This window comes from Aethalodelphis obliquidens, unplaced genomic scaffold (genome assembly GCF_003676395.1).
Source record: "Aethalodelphis obliquidens isolate GAN/ISIS:26980383/991018 unplaced genomic scaffold, ASM367639v1 scaffold2, whole genome shotgun sequence".
NCBI lineage: Eukaryota > Metazoa > Chordata > Mammalia > Artiodactyla > Delphinidae > Aethalodelphis > Aethalodelphis obliquidens.
Window position 1 is genome coordinate 15,652,928 of NW_020837946.1, and position 15,020 is coordinate 15,667,947.

General features: G+C 38.9%; 1 protein-coding gene across 2 annotated transcripts in view; it reads left to right on the forward strand.

The window, feature by feature from the left end:
* Window positions 1–15,020, forward strand: part of PAX3 (paired box 3) — a 96,499-nt gene that overhangs the window by 79,791 nt on the left and 1,688 nt on the right. For both annotated transcript variants that reach the window (XM_027120314.1, XM_027120320.1), the window contains exon 8: window positions 14,431–14,677. In XM_027120314.1, the coding sequence (XP_026976115.1) occupies window positions 14,431–14,677 (247 nt within the window). The remainder of the gene's footprint in view (window positions 1–14,430; window positions 14,678–15,020) is intronic.

Here is a 15,020-nt window from a genome sequence, read left to right on the forward strand (position 1 = left end):
CACACACACACACACACACACACACACACACACACACACATATAATTGAGATAGTATGCATGTTCTATGTTATATAATATGTAACTTTGCATCTTACCTATTCCCTGCCTTTACTCTTCATCATAGGTCTTTACCTACCTGTTCATTTAAACTGAATTGGAGCTAAAGTTTTTTGAGTCATTATGATCAATTCATTGTAAATCTCTTTAGTGGATGCTATTTTATTTGATTCTTTTCTTAGTGTCATCGAAATTGATGTGTTGTTTGCCATTCAGACTTGGAAATCATGAGTTAGAAAGTATGTGAACCATTGTGAAATCGGCTTTCTAGTTTCTTGTCAAAGAATTAATAGACACCATTATGATAAGCAAATTGTTTCTCTGTTGGTGTGAGGGATGTAGTTGATTTTCCCTTGGGGTCTCTAACATATCAGCTCCCTTGAGCAAAGATTCTTTTAAAGCTTGGAATCAGGGACTTCCTTTTTGGTCCAGTGGGCAAGACTCCGTGCTTCACTGCCCGGGCCGCGGGTTCAGGAAACTAAGATCTCTCATGACCTGCGGCCTAAAAAAAAAAAAAAAAAAAAAAAAAAAATGCTTGGAATCAGAGCCATTAGTCAAATGGTGTTTCTTAGATTCCCTCAGTGCTTTTCCCAGAGAAATTCTCAGCTTCGGGAGGGATGGGTGTGAAGCAGTGAATCAGGAAAAGGTTCCACTGTCCAGCTGGTGGGATTAGAGTAGTAGTAGACTGACAGGCATCTATGACATTCCAAATCTCAGAATCCTGATGAAAACTTTTAGAAGCTTTGGTCGTATCCTTCCTCAAGTTGCTAAAAGTGTCTGTGTGTTACTGAATCATTGGAAAAGTGTGTCTTGTTCTGAGGGAATCCATAACTGTATCTGGGGAATATTCCCATTTTATTTATGCAAAAGCTGAGGCCAGTGCAACACAGTTAGAGTCACTGGCAGAGTTAAAAGCCAAGTCTACCTCTCTTGCAGTTATTACTAGTTCTTTAATAAACGAAATTACACATTTCACTTGCTGAAGGAGCATAATGCTGTAGAAAGTTTTCCATGGGCTCCAGCACTGATATTCAACTTGATTTTCCTGCAGGAACCGTCAAAAGCCTTCACAGATGGAGGGCTGGGCTTCACACTCCCTCAAAAGCTGGATTTGTCAGGGAACTTGAGATTCTCAGGGATGGGTGGGTTGGGAATAGGCTAATTCCCTTGAAATTTTCTACTGTCTCTGAATTTCTAGGACCATTTGAACTATATAACCCTTTCAGGAGATGAGGCTTTTATGATGAATGACAAAACACGATCTGAGAAGGAAACCATTCAACTCCCTCTACCCTGCAGTAGCACCCTCTTTTGAAAAGTTGTGTTTTCTTGGTGTGGGAACACCACAGAAAGAGCAAAGGGAAATAGAGACCACGTATTTCCCCTCCAAACCCAGCTGGTGTGTTCCCAGCACCTTCCTGCATGTGCAGGAGAAAAAAAGGAATGCCGACTTGGACTACGGAGTGCCAAGGAAATACTACCATATTCTCGTGCTCAAGACGTGAGACTAATTAACGTTTGGCCCATGTTCTTCTAATTAACTTTCCTTTGCAAGAAACATTACCCTCACTGCTCCCCCCACCTCCCAAACACGCAGAGCCAAACCCCCAAAACAAGGCCAATTAAATGAACACACTTATATCGTTTCAGGCACCCCCCTACTCCTACAAACGCCACGGTTTCTGGTGACAGCTTCTAATGATTTCTTGAGTGAAATACAGTATCAGTGGGTTACACTAGGAAGTTATCTAGGAAGCTTTTTTTTATTGTTATGTAGTATACAAAAATGGGCCAAGTTGGCTGCATTTAGGGTTCATCAACCATTGCAAATGATTCTTTGAATGTTTTGGGTTTGGTAAAACCTAAAACACATTTTGCCAAGCACTTTTCCTCCTTAATTTTTCAAACTGTATATTTTAGGGAAAATTTGATCCATATGGTTTTGATTCATTTACTCTTATATCATTGACATTTTTTTTTTTCCTACGGAGCCATTTGATATCCAAGAAGCTTTCTGAGCCTTTCCTACGTTCATTTTAAGCATTTTCCTCCTTAAAAAGAGGAAGTCCTCTTTGTAACCTCAGAGGCTATAAATTTGGAGTACTCTCTCAATTCAGCAATACTTAAAAATACATTTGGTATAAATCTGGATTATTATGAACACATTTTATGTTTAGAACAGATGGGCCGATTTTCGTTTCTGGTTTATGAGTGAAACCAATGATAAAATAAGAAAATCGGCTTAAATTACAAAAAAAACGTTTGTTATAGACAACTTTTAACTGTTATTAATAAATCCCCACAGTAAGATCTATGCTCAGAGGCCTTATTTCAAATTTTGGCCAGGTTTGTGTAAGATGTAATTGAATAACCAGTACACCTGTCCTATTTCATGGATAATGTACTGAGGAAAGAAAAAATTCTCATAAAGATTTGTGTACCAGGCTTAAACACGCTTAAATGTTTGCTCACCACTCAGCACCTCAGGAACAAAGAGCAGGTCTGCAGATCTCATCAAGTTTATCGACCATTCATCTGTTAAGTCTGGTTGAATCATCACAGCTCTGTGGGGATGAGATACTGCCTCTGAAACGGACCCAAGAAAGAGCAGATATATCTTTACACTAAGGAGGTTGTGGTTAATGGTGGAAGACGTCAGGATACACTTTTGTTCTTATTCACATTTTATAAAAGAAAAATTTTAACTCCACCACCCATCCAGTTACTTTTAAAGAATAATATTAAAATTGAGATTATCAGTGTGTAATGTATGTAAATTGCATATTTGGTGTCAGCTACGCTTATTAGGCAGCTTCTCCATTTCATGCATATATGTATTAGACTGTCGTGGTTCCATTTCAAATCAGATTTCAATTGCTCAGCACCGTTTCTTTTGACAAACATTTGTTACTCCTGAAACTTACTAGGGAGAAGCATTTAAGCATTAATATGTGTACACAGAACTCAAGACTGCTTTTGATTTTGCTTGTCATTTCCTGGACCACAGTGTTCACAAGTATCTCAAATTCCTTAGCTGCAAGGCAAGATGAAGGATTTTTGTCCATCGAAGGTGTGCGATTTACTACACATCAGTTTGTTATGCGAATGGGGTATAGTCATTCAGAATGGTTGAGATGGGTACTTTTCTGTTTTGTATAGAGAGAATATCCTTTTCACTGTGGTATAGCAATTCCTTGGTCTTCTTTAGTACTGTTGATACATGTAAAAGCAGTAAGATTTACCGTGATGGCGGGGCCAGCTCCTGTTTCAGGAGAGCTATTTTTCTGGACATTTTGGGCACACATCCAGAAGCTGCTTGATGCCAGGCCATTTGTTTTGTCCATTTCACACACAGGTTGCAGATCCTGTGCCCTCAACCTACCTTTATCATCGTGAAGAACCAGACAAACAGGTGGCCTGCCACCAACTCATTTCCAAACAAAGGCACTCCCTTCTTACAATTTCCAGAAATTCATCTGTGGAAGAAAAAGGAGTGCTTTTGATTAAAGAGATTGATTGGGTGTCAAACAAAGCTTGGACAGAGAGACATTCTGTGCAAGAGTGGCAGCCTCTCCGAAGATTCAGCCTCTTTCTGTTTCATTTCTAAAGCAACTCATGAGCTCACAACCAGGGCTGCAGAAGCCTTTTACATGTTTATGAAGGCTCAAGGATGTTTACGATCATAAATAAGCCCATTTCAGCTACACCAGAGTAACCACTGGCCATTTGCATGTTTCCATTCCTCCATATTAGGTTTTCAAGATATTCTGCTTCGTGGTGAAAACGTTGTTGCTAATCCATTTGTTGAATCAATGCAGGCTGTAACTGACCTGGTGCCTTTGGTCTTTCTCCGAAGGCTGTGGTTGCTACCCTTAAAGAGCGCGAGGAGAGCCCTGGTTTATGTCAGCTCTAGCCACAGCCTCTTGAGTTAGTTGGAGAATTGTGAGAGAAGCAAGTACCTGGCCAAAATCTCTTTTTAAAAGAAAGGAAGGGAGCAGCAGCCACCAGTGACTGAATCTTACGTCATGTCACTGAAATGAGCCACAAGAAAACCTTTCTTGCTGAAATAAAATTTTTTTGTGAATTCAATTGATTTATGTAGAAATTCCATCAGCTACTTTCTCTTGTACATTGGACAAAAAATGTAACAACCCCAAGGTATTTAGGCCCATTTGAATTCCTTTAGGCATTGAAGAGAAAAAATTGAGTGTGATCGCTTGGTCCATAACTAAGCTACTGGAATAAAAAGGTTTTCTTTTTCGTCAGTAAAACATAGGAAAGCCGTGCTGAATTCTAGTGTGAGGCCAATGGTCTGAATCAACCCTTTATATGTGGTTGGAATGCAATGTAAAGCTTTTAATTTATTACTGCATTTGCAAAATGGCAATATCTATAGAAATCTCAATACTTGCATATTTATTCAATTAGAGGCTGAATGTGTGCTTTGTACTGCAGACACAGAAGACTGGATTCAGTCATTCGTTGTATACTATTTTTTTTTTTTTTTAAAGAATCTGTCTCTGCAGAACAGTCTGGGTTTCATCAGAGGTGTATATTTTTCAATGTATAGTGTCATATTTAAAAATTCCTCTCGACATGTAGCTAGAGTTCAGTAAACCAGAGTTTCTGAGATTAGTGATTGTATTGTCTCCACTGATCAATGGAAAAGATGGTAAATTGGGAGACCCTTTGAGATAGTGCATTTTGTGGAATCAAAGGGTTGTGTTTCTACCTTGCGGGGAATATTTTGGAGCTGTGAGATGACTGGGCAGGCTGTCCTCAGCACTGAACTAATGAAGGATGCAGGCATTATTTAAAGAAATAACCATCTTTTCCCTCCACAAAATGCTGATGTCTCATTCTGGGTAGCTTGCATTACAAAATCTAATTAAACAGTTGCCGATTCAAAAAGCCTCTGTATCACTTCTCGGCCTTTTGGCTAAGATCAAGTGTAAAAACCCTCTAAAGAGCCGACCCTCTATATATAAGATTCCAAGGGAAAATTTCTAGTTCAGTATGAACCCTTCTATGACACTTGTAGGCAGAATTTCTTACTTTAGTCTCCGTTGATGCTACATTAGTGTGTTTATACCTTGTTAAAATACATACCACACTGTATTATAACATATCCATCCCCCTTTGGACCATGAGCTTCTAGAAGCATGATACTAGGTCATAATCATCTTTGAACACCCAGAAACCAAACAGTGTCTCATAATAAAGGCTTGTTCCCCAAAGTGGGCTCTTTGAAATAGTGGTTTGGGGAAAAAGGATTTTGAGCCAACGATTTGGTAAATATTTCAAATTATATCCCTTTACCTTTCAGAGTGGCAGTGCACATTAGCCTACTAAAGGCTCTGACGAGCCTTGCAGTATAGAAACATGTTTGTTTAACTCAGTGTTCTCTAATTTAACTGGGGATCCCTTTTGTTGAGTATCAGACTACCAAGTTTTGAGGAACATTTCCTAGGAAGTGCTGAATGAAAAAAATGGGTAGAGACCCAACTCATGATTTGTCCATTTCTAGAACTGTTCTTTAATTTTTTTTCACTAGTGAATGTTCCTTCTATTTAATGTCTGATGTTATCTCCTGCTTCAATACATTGTCACCCTCTGCAAGTGACCTTAGCAGGAAAAAGAGTAATTTTAAAGAAGAAGCTATTAACTGCTTAATAATGTTAAGATAGGCAGAAAAAGGGAGTAAAAACAGAGAGAATTCCTGTTTAGTAGATTCCAGTACTTAACAGCCACTCACTAGCTGTGTGTCTTCAGGCAAGTTGCTTAAACTATCTCAGCTTCTGTTTCATCCTCCTGTTAAACTTGGGAGATATTGCAAAAGAGTCACCCTATAGAGCTACGCTGAGAAACACAGTACTTAAAAGGATTAAATGCATTTTGATAAAGTGATAATACTGTTTGTTGCAACAGAGCTCTCATTATTGTTTGCTGAAAAATATCATGCAGGCCTCTGACAAAAAGACATACTTTTCTTTGTCCCTGATGAATAAGACAAATGTGGAAGCTGAATACCATCAAAGGAAAAGCAGTTTCTTGGTGGACTGGGGTATTTTAAGGTATTCTACTCAGACATTTTAAAGACCTAAGGACACATATTGGTGTCCATTCAGAATGCAGTCATTGTAATGCTACTGGGATATGATACTCCCCAGAAATACAATGTACAAAAATTGGTTTTGTTTGAGTAATTCAGATCACAATAACATGAGAACCCACTAAAATGAAAAGAAGAGGCAACCATCCTTCATTCCATGGGGCTAAGAGTAGGGAGGGGACAGGGTTGTCCTGTTGTTTCCTATTCTTATTTTGATTTATTGACATGTAATTTTAAAAAATTATTTATTTATTTATTTTTGGCTACATTGGGTCTTCGTTGCTGCACACGGGCTTTCTCTAGTTGTGGTGAGCGGGGGGCTACTCTTCGTTGCGGTGCGTGGGCTTCTCACTGCAGTGGCTTCTCTTGTTGAGGAGCACGGGCTCTAGGTGCACGGGGTTCAGCAGTGTGGCGCACAGGCTTCAGTACTGTGGCACACAGGCTTCAGTAATTGTGGCTCACGGGCTTAGTTGCTCCACGGCATGTGGGATCTTCCCGGACCAGGGCTCAAACCCATGTCCCCTGCACTGGCAGGCAGATTCTTAATCAGTGTACCACCAGGGAAGCCCCTTGAAATATAATATTGACAGGAACTCATTTTTAAAAAATCTACAGTCTAGCTTTTATGATACTAGATACCTCAAAGGCAGGAGAATCTTATGAACGCTATACTTCTCTCTCACCAGCAAAAGAGAAAGGTAGCTAAAACAACAGGTGCAAGGTTTTAGAAAGTAAGGGGCAATCTAAGTAATTTTGATTTAACTGATTGGGGAGTATTCCTTTTATCACTAAATTACAAAGACTCTATTTTGTCAAGATCTGTAGGAGCAGATTTAATTTCTGTAGGTCAAAGAACTATGTATATGGCCTCACTGTGGGTCCTGGATGTTGCCAGCTACTTCAAGTTGCCTGGGAATAGGAGACATAGCCACTGCCCAATTTATGATCAAGAACACAAGTAAGTTTGCAGGTAGAAAAGCACTGCAACATCTTTATTGGTCCAGTGTCCCTGGAGTCGGGAAGGTGGGGAATTAAAGTAGGTAGGACTTTAGCTTACCGGAATAGTAGCTTCTGGTCCTTAGAAGACTGTATTCTCAGATGTTGTCCCATATGTATAGAGTTGTTACACATTTCCATGCATCTTAAATGAAAGCTTATTCTGCCTTAACACAAAACCTGTGAAACAGGGCAGAAAACACTTCCCGAAGGGTAAGTTCATTCTCAGACTTTTGCAAGGCTGTGCACTGATTTCCCATAGTTAATAGAAACAACTTTCCTGATATCTACTCATTAAATCAGTATCACTTGATCTTTTCAGTTGGCTCTTTTCTCTGTCCTAAGGATTTATCTTCCTTCACATGAAGAGAAGTGTAGGGAAGTTTCTCTTCTGTAATCTTCAGGCGTTTAGTAGATGGAGTCTTATGACATGGACTTTGGGCAGCCACAGAAACATTTGCCTGTATCACACATGATCTGGAAGAAAGAAGAAATTTCACTGTTGAGCGGGGCAAATTTTTTCCTCCCTCAGTAGGCTGGAATGTCTGCCCTACACACAGTTGTAGTATTGGGTGGAAGGGGAAGTTTTTGGGGAGTGAAGATACAGTGTAGCCCAGCACCCCTATGCTTCAGAGGGTCAGTGTGGAGGTCCTTCTTTCGAAAAGGTAACGTGGACACCTAGGTTATTGTAAAGCTCTGTGTGAATCTCAGACAGAACTGGGCAGTTAAGATTCAGCAAGGTGTGCTTTTAGGAATGGTTATTAGGTGAATCAGCCCTGCATTTTCTTGAATGCAGGCTTAGCTTATGGGCAATTAGAGGTAAAGTTTTAAGCACCATCTCACTGAAGTACCGTGGGATGCCCAAGTGTAGAGCTTTTCCCTTTCTATATTTGGAATCCTAGGTCTCAAGAGGTCAATTAATATTTAGCAAACGTGTCCAGAAGTAGTCATAAAATTAAACCAAGATATATGCTTAATTTTCTACACTCATGTTTTTGAAATGGTGATAGGTTTGAGTGCTAGATAGAAGGCTGCTGTTGTTTCCTGAAATGAGAAGAGTTAACAGCAGGTAATGTCATTCCTCTCAGAAAGAGTTTGAGACTCTCTGTGTTAAGTGATGAATGAGGGTATCTGACCCACATCTGTTTTACATTAGAATGGAACATTGCCCTGACATCCTTAGGAGCATTTGTCAAGATTCCCTGGACAGAGCTTCTGTAAATTACATGCTGCAAATGTGTCAGGGTCAGATAAGAGGATATCATTAACTCCCCCAAGTTTACTCAGGGCTCTGTCAGTCCATCTTAATATGCTAACAGCCAACAATTTTCCTTGAGCCGTTTTGCTATATTTTTCATTCACAGAAGAAAAAATATGCTACACCCTACCCCCCCAATATCACACATGTTCTTTTCTCATAAATCATATTAATTGTAGACATGGTCACAAAGCATATTAAATGCAGGCATGCGTAAATGAATTAAAACATATGAGAATTTTATTACAGCCCATGGTGGGTCTAACATAGTCAGATACCAACTGTATGAACCATACTTTTTCATTTAGGTGAAATGAGCTTTTTCTTAATGGGCTTTATTTTATTGATAATAGATGGACACGATATGATTGTTCATCATTGTCTAGAAGTAAACTCTGTATGTGTATATGTGTCTCTTGCAAGCCATTTCTATGCTAATTTTTTTGCCTAGGTTTATATTTTAGTCATCAGTCTCTAAAGAATAGTGCTACCCATTTGACAGCTTAGGTCTATTGAGAAAGAGGTATTCTAAAGAATCAATAAAGTAAAATTCATTCTGTAACTTGTCACAGAGCTGGAGATTAAAGCACATATAACAGAGTTTAACTGAGAAGGTACTCACTGTGATCTTTACAAATGAAACTTGGAAATATACGCACCATATGAACCACACTTGTCTGACACGCATGCTTTTGCATCATGTGTGAAACATAGCTACTTTAAAATGTTAGCTAAGGATTAAAGTAAAATAAGTGTGTATTTAGCTGGACATTTTACATGCACTGGTTTTCTGTCTGGTTAGGTAAAGGTCAGCCATGCCCTTCCCGTAACTCTGGGTGGGTGAGAAGGTCACCATCCTTACCTTGCTAGAAACTTCTGCCTTCGGGCAACTTCCCTCTTACAGCTTTCAAACAGACAGGGCCAAAAAATCTAATTATTTAGATGCTAATCAACTGCAGGATAATTCCCAAGGCATTTGAATCTGAAGACAACATTTTCAGGGAAATCTCCGCTGTTCAAGTTTAGGGTTAGTTACAGCCTCAAAGATACAGTCACTGATATTTAAGCAGAACATAACTCCAGTAGTACCCGTATCGGCAAAAAAACACGTGCATAAACATTTGAATTTTTTGTTTGGTTGTGGGAATAAATTATATCCAAATTTTAAAAGTTTATCATCATTAGCCTTTTGAGAAAAGTGCAGAAGCTATAAAAAAAAAACCCTTTATGTCATACAAAGCTGTAATTCACAGTGGTTTTCTAAAATGCAACTAAATGTGTATTATTAAATGTTAAATCAGAAAAGCATCTGATTACTTAAGAGCAAAAATGTAAATAAAGACATGAACCAGGATTCCTGCTAAGGAAAAAAAGAAGCGCCTAGACGTACACCATAATTTGCTAAATCATTTTAGATTTCTGATAAGCTCTGAGCACTTTCAACTGATGGCAACATCATAACACTTAAGCCAAGACGGATATTTTCCAGACACATTGTTTTCAATGTAAATCTTAGCTTGACTCATAGTTTTTTATCTTTTATATTTAATCTTACAATAGGAAAATTAATTCAAGAGAAATATGGCATGAAGCAATTGTAAAGAGTTAGTTTTTCCTGAACCATATAATCTTCCAATCAAGATATAAACAACTTCTTTGGAATTCTGAAACTTGAGAATGAGCTTAAAAAGATCTTCAACCAAGTCTCTAATAAAGGGAATGACTGAGGAACCAGCAGAAGTCCCAGTTCAAGATTCTAAGGCTTGAATTTGTTTTTAAAGGTTAGCCATAAAACAATTTAGAAACGGTGTCTGGGAAGTGTTTCGGAGGTAACAAGTTACTGGTATACTTAATAGATTTTTTTCCAGATGTCTCACCTAAGAGTTGTACTCAACTAAAAGTGAAAAAAAATAAAAAATAAAAAAATCCTCCTCCCACCTCCATTCCCAAGGAGACAGAACAGAGATCTTTATAAAAGGAAAACTTTTCCTGTTCATTGCAGTTCCTGGACTCATCTGACATTTAATAAGAATGTGATTGATGTTCAGTAGACAGAACTGATTAGCCCTGAGTCTATTTCTTTTCCTGTGAAATTGTTTGTGAAAACCAGGCAATTGTGTTTCTCTTACCTCAAATTAAAAAATAAAATAAAATCAGGCAAAAATGCCATCCCTGTAATAGAAATAGCTTATTAATGGCTTATGAGGAAAAGTCCCCCACTTGGCAACCAATGGAGATTTTATTTTAGGCTTTGAATTACAAATTGCTGTAGGAAAAGCTTATATGAAAGAGATCCTGACAATATTCTTAAAAAGAAAATATGACTGGAAGACATTCCATGACCACATTGGGGGAGTTCTAAGAAGTCTGTTTACCAACTTTGTGCAGCAGAAAGAAATTTCCATAGCTTCCCTTGAACCACATTAAATAGCAAAATTGCTTTTAAAGAAATGTACATACAAATGTAATGGGACCCTTCCATAGAGATTTGAGGTTTTAAATTATGTTAGGGGAGAGTAATGCATTTTGTATTGATATAGTTATTTTTCTTTTCCAACACAGATTTCCTTTTTAATTTTTAAATAAGAAGCTGTTACAACGATGTACATTTCTCAGGTTTTCTCAGTGTGAAATAAATTGCGTTCGTTGTCGTTATTCATTAATTTCCATTTCAGAGCAAATGTAGGGAAGTATTAGTGCTGCTTTTCCCATCCTCATCCAATTCTTGAGAAAGAAGTCATGATTACAATGTGTGACCATCACAGCGGAAAGAAAAACTCGTGGGAGAATATCTGTCTCTAAGCAAGATAATGGGTCTCTCTGGTCCTCTTTATTTTCTCACATTAGCTTCCGCAGGTATTGGGCTGCTGAGCTAAGGGCAGTTGCTAAAGCAGGAGCTGTCACGAGCTTCCGGTGTGTCACAGTCATAATAGTGACACGAAGATCTATCAAGCATCCCTCTTATTCCATTCACACAGCAGCCATCCCTCCTGACTGGATCATGAGCTGGGATGTCTTTAGGACACTGTGCCCTGGCACCTTTAAGGAGCTGTCTTTCTCTTGCCCTAGAATATAGCCTTGGCAGATGGTACTGTATGTTCTCCATCCTCCAACAGATATATTTCAAGGTCTTCCTGTCCTAAGGTATTTTCTAATTCAACAGCTGCAAAAAGTTGCTACGTGAACATCATCAGCTGAATTTTGCTTCTAGGAAGGACTCATTTCTTCTCTTTTAGGGTCTTCATGTTTTTTTCCTCCCATATTCAGAATTATTGCGGCCTTCAAAGTTATGCAAACAAGAAATATATGGCAGAGGATTAAAAAAATTTTATCACAAAAATGTACATATAGCTCATGGGAGAGTGTGCATGTTTTGAATAAAATTCTTCTATTACTCTTCAACTGTGGCTGTGTATAGAGTATTCCATTTCTTCCTTAAAGAGGTATACCATTAACAGAATTTCAAGTAAGTATCTTCATGAAGGACACTACTAAAAATATATTTCCTTTTATCCAGTACCACTGCCTATTTTTCTTTGAATTTATACAGTTACAAAGTTGATTTTTCTAAGTGCTTTTTTAAAAAACTTAGCACAGATTATTTACACAGTAAACTATTTGTGCCCTGTGCCATAATCCCCCTTTCATTAAAAATATCACATTTTTAATCTTTTAATTTTCCTTGTCCATTCTTGCCCATTAGACCAGTACACAGAGAGGTACTCCTGATTTGAAAGGAGTGTGTTTGGCACTGAACAACCTCTACTTTAAAGACTTCTCTTCTAATAGACGTTCGTAATTTGGGCTGAAAGAAAATATTTAATAAATTAGTATATCAATTGACATTTATGAATTTTCCAAGTATATACTGCAAAATCATCTACATGAACTCAAAGAAAGGCAAAAAAGAAAAAAATATATATAGATGGAAGAACATTCAGGAAATAAATGCATTTGGGGCTGTGTTCAGGTTTTTTAAATGAGAAAATGAAGTAATTAACTTACTGTAATCAGCAGTGTCTGAGAGCCCCATGTTCTGGTGACTTTTCATTCTCCTTTAGCTGTGACTCTTATTCTTACTTTACTCTGTGACTCTCACTTTCCCCTAATGCCCAATAAAACAAAAGTAGGCTCTGAAACATACAATTTTTTTGAATATAAGTAATTTTTAGAGATTTTGAAAAATCTCAAGTTCAAGAAAATTTTGATCCCTTGGCATGTCTTTAAAAATTTCGGTAAGACTGTGTTGCTTTCCCCACACCAGCCCGCCTTCCCATCTGCTCACGCATAGAAGAGCTCAAGGGAAAGGGAGACGAGGAAATGGAGAATAGAGACTTGCCGGGGTGGGATGGTGAGGAGAATCATGGCTTGTTAAAATGGAGGAAGAAAGGGTAATCCATAGAAGGTGGAACAGATTCTGTTTTGTTTTCTCTTTTTCTTTTTTCTTTTTTTTGTCTTTTGGGGCTAATTGAAGATGGATCCGTTTAAAGCTTTATTTCAAGAAGATTTTGTTTAGCTATGAGGGTTATGCAAACCCTTCCCAAAGGGGATTGTGGCCTCACTGGTTTTGGAATCTAATTTAGGAAGCTTTCTGGAATGCGAGATTCATCCCTCCCTCCTGCCTTGCTGGTACCCCTCCATCCAGGATCCTGTGGCCTGAATTACCTTGGTGGATAACCCAAGACCTACAATCAGGGTTGAGTTTCATTACTGCCCTCTCATCTCGCTCTTATTTGTACACTTTAATCTCCATATGCTTCCAACGTCTTAAAATACAACAGGACTAGGATGGAAATACTGTGCAGTTGTGGGTCCCTGCATTGCAGTACTTTGTAAGCAGGTGATATTTTCTGGAAGCTCTTCACTCAGCAGTCGATTTCTTCTGCGATTGCTTTTTGAGTCCTGCCACTGACTTGCATGAAGTTGAGAAAAATCACTTCCTCTCTTGGGTGGCAGTTTTCCAGATGCAAAATTAATTATCTACTTGCTTCCATCACGAGGTGTTGTAAGGGTCATCGAGCCTGTGTTTGTGAAACTTGTCACCGTGCTAATCGGAAAGTTGTTCTGTTATCACAGTTTTGTTTTTTTAAAAGTTCGCTTGCTCTCCAGGGTTATTTAAAAAACCGAGCAGACTTTTATAACATGTTTGCTCTTCAGGCATTTTTTTTAAGTGCTTCTTATGAAAATGTTAGTTTAGAGAAGAAATGAAAGGATTAGGTAATAGGGGCAGTTATTTGCAGAATCACTTACCATTCATTCATTCATTCATTCAGTACCTAATATGTGCCCGCCCTCTGTTAGGTGCTGAGGATATGAAAATCGGTAGATTACTCCCCTCAGAGCTCTCGTAATTCAAAGTAGGTGACCAAGTACTAATTACACAGTAAGAGGGCTGAGGAAAACGCAAGGGAATATCAGGGAGGGTGTACTAATTTCTAATTACTGAAGGATGGCCAAAACGGAGAGTGGAGTTTTCGTGAGAGGGAACTCTATGAAAAAAGACATAGAGATCTCAAAATACACAAAAAGAATTAGATTTGGATTCAACTTAAAAAAATATATAAGCAAATGCCTGTTTAAAATGACATGTGAGGCTCCCAGTTGTAAATACGTGGTTAAACATGATTCGATACGAACAGATATAATTTCTTCCTCCTTCCAACCTTCTGTCCCTGTGTCCCTCCTTCTTTGAATTTCCAGTATGATTTTATCACTAGGGGCACGGTGTCCTCTCTCTCCCACCCTCTCTCCTTCCTTCTTTTTCTTTTCCCTTCTTCCCCTACCCTCCTTCCCCTTTCCCCCTCTCCTTCTTTCTGAAACTGCAGTCAGATGCTATCACTGGGCATGATGGAATATCTCTGCCGCTTTGAATGGAGGTCACCGTCTTCGGGACAGCTCTTTAACAGCAGATTTCCAGATAACTTTTCAGTTATCCTTTCAGCTACAGGCTAGGGTCTGGTCCTCCCTGCATTCTCACTTCTTCCTAATCTGCCTGTTTATTTTAGGTAATGGGACTCCTGACCAACCACGGTGGGGTACCCCATCAGCCCCAGACCGACTATGCGCTCTCGCCTCTCACTGGGGGCCTGGAACCTACCACGACGGTGTCGGCCAGCTGCAGTCAGAGACTAGACCATATGAAGAGCTTGGACAGTCTGCCAACCTCTCAATCTTATTGTCCACCCACCTATAGCACCACGGGCTACAGTATGGACCCTGTCACAGGCTACCAATATGGGCAGTATGGACAAAGTAAGCCTTGGACTTTCTAGGGGGTAATTACTCCTGTAAGGGTGGAACACTTTAACTCTTCCTTGAGAAAGGGGAGCTGCCAGCATGATTAAGCCTTCCATCCTGGTATCAATTTTGTGGCAAAGCCAGCTGGTTTTTCCAGCAAGGGCTTCCCAGTATAATTATTTTCTTAACCAATGTCAGCAACATCTTGCGGTTATTAATTGCTGAGACGTGAAAGCTGATTGCCACTAGGTAAAACACAAGGGTTGGCCAAAATGAAATAACCTCTGGCATTAGAAACACATGTTCTTAATGAGGTCAGCTCAAGGATCATATGGGGTATAATCCCAAGGACACAGAG